The sequence below is a fragment of the Saprolegnia diclina genome, assembly GCF_000281045.1.
Source record: "Saprolegnia diclina VS20 unplaced genomic scaffold supercont1.20, whole genome shotgun sequence".
Taxonomy (NCBI): Eukaryota; Oomycota; class Saprolegniomycetes; order Saprolegniales; family Saprolegniaceae; genus Saprolegnia; species Saprolegnia diclina.
Window position 1 is genome coordinate 330,567 of NW_008246087.1, and position 333 is coordinate 330,899.

A 333-nucleotide genomic window follows, 5' to 3' on the forward strand; every position below is an offset into this window, starting at 1 on the left:
CACGCCGCATACAAAAAACAAGTGTGCTCGAGCGGACATGTGCCCAATACAAAGCGTCATAGATGTACGTACGGGCCATACCGCACAGCTGGAACAGGACGCGGGACGGAAGCGGGCGTCTGCAACTCGAGTACCTTGCGCTTTGTATGCAAAACGTTAGCGGCGAGTAGCTTGCGTCGTCACGCCGAGCGCGAAGGGCAGCAGGTGGTGCACCTGCCAATCAGGTTGGAGAAGGACGATTACTGACCCGTTTCTTCGGAGGGTCCTTGGAAGCAGCTCCTCTTCAAGCAAGCGCGCGACGGCTTGGCCTCGGCTCTGGGCTTCCCAGCGGCA

At 59.2% G+C, this 333-nt stretch overlaps 1 protein-coding gene across 1 annotated transcript in view; it reads right to left on the bottom strand.

Annotated features, from left to right (window-relative positions):
• The window catches only part of SDRG_07102, a 2,138-nt gene extending 2,059 nt beyond the window's left edge, over positions 1–79 (bottom strand). Inside the window, exon 1 of the mRNA XM_008612919.1 lies at positions 38–79. Coding sequence (XP_008611141.1) covers positions 38–79 — 42 coding nt within the window. The remainder of the gene's footprint in view (positions 1–37) is intronic.
• Between the last annotated feature and the right edge of the window lie 254 nt (positions 80–333).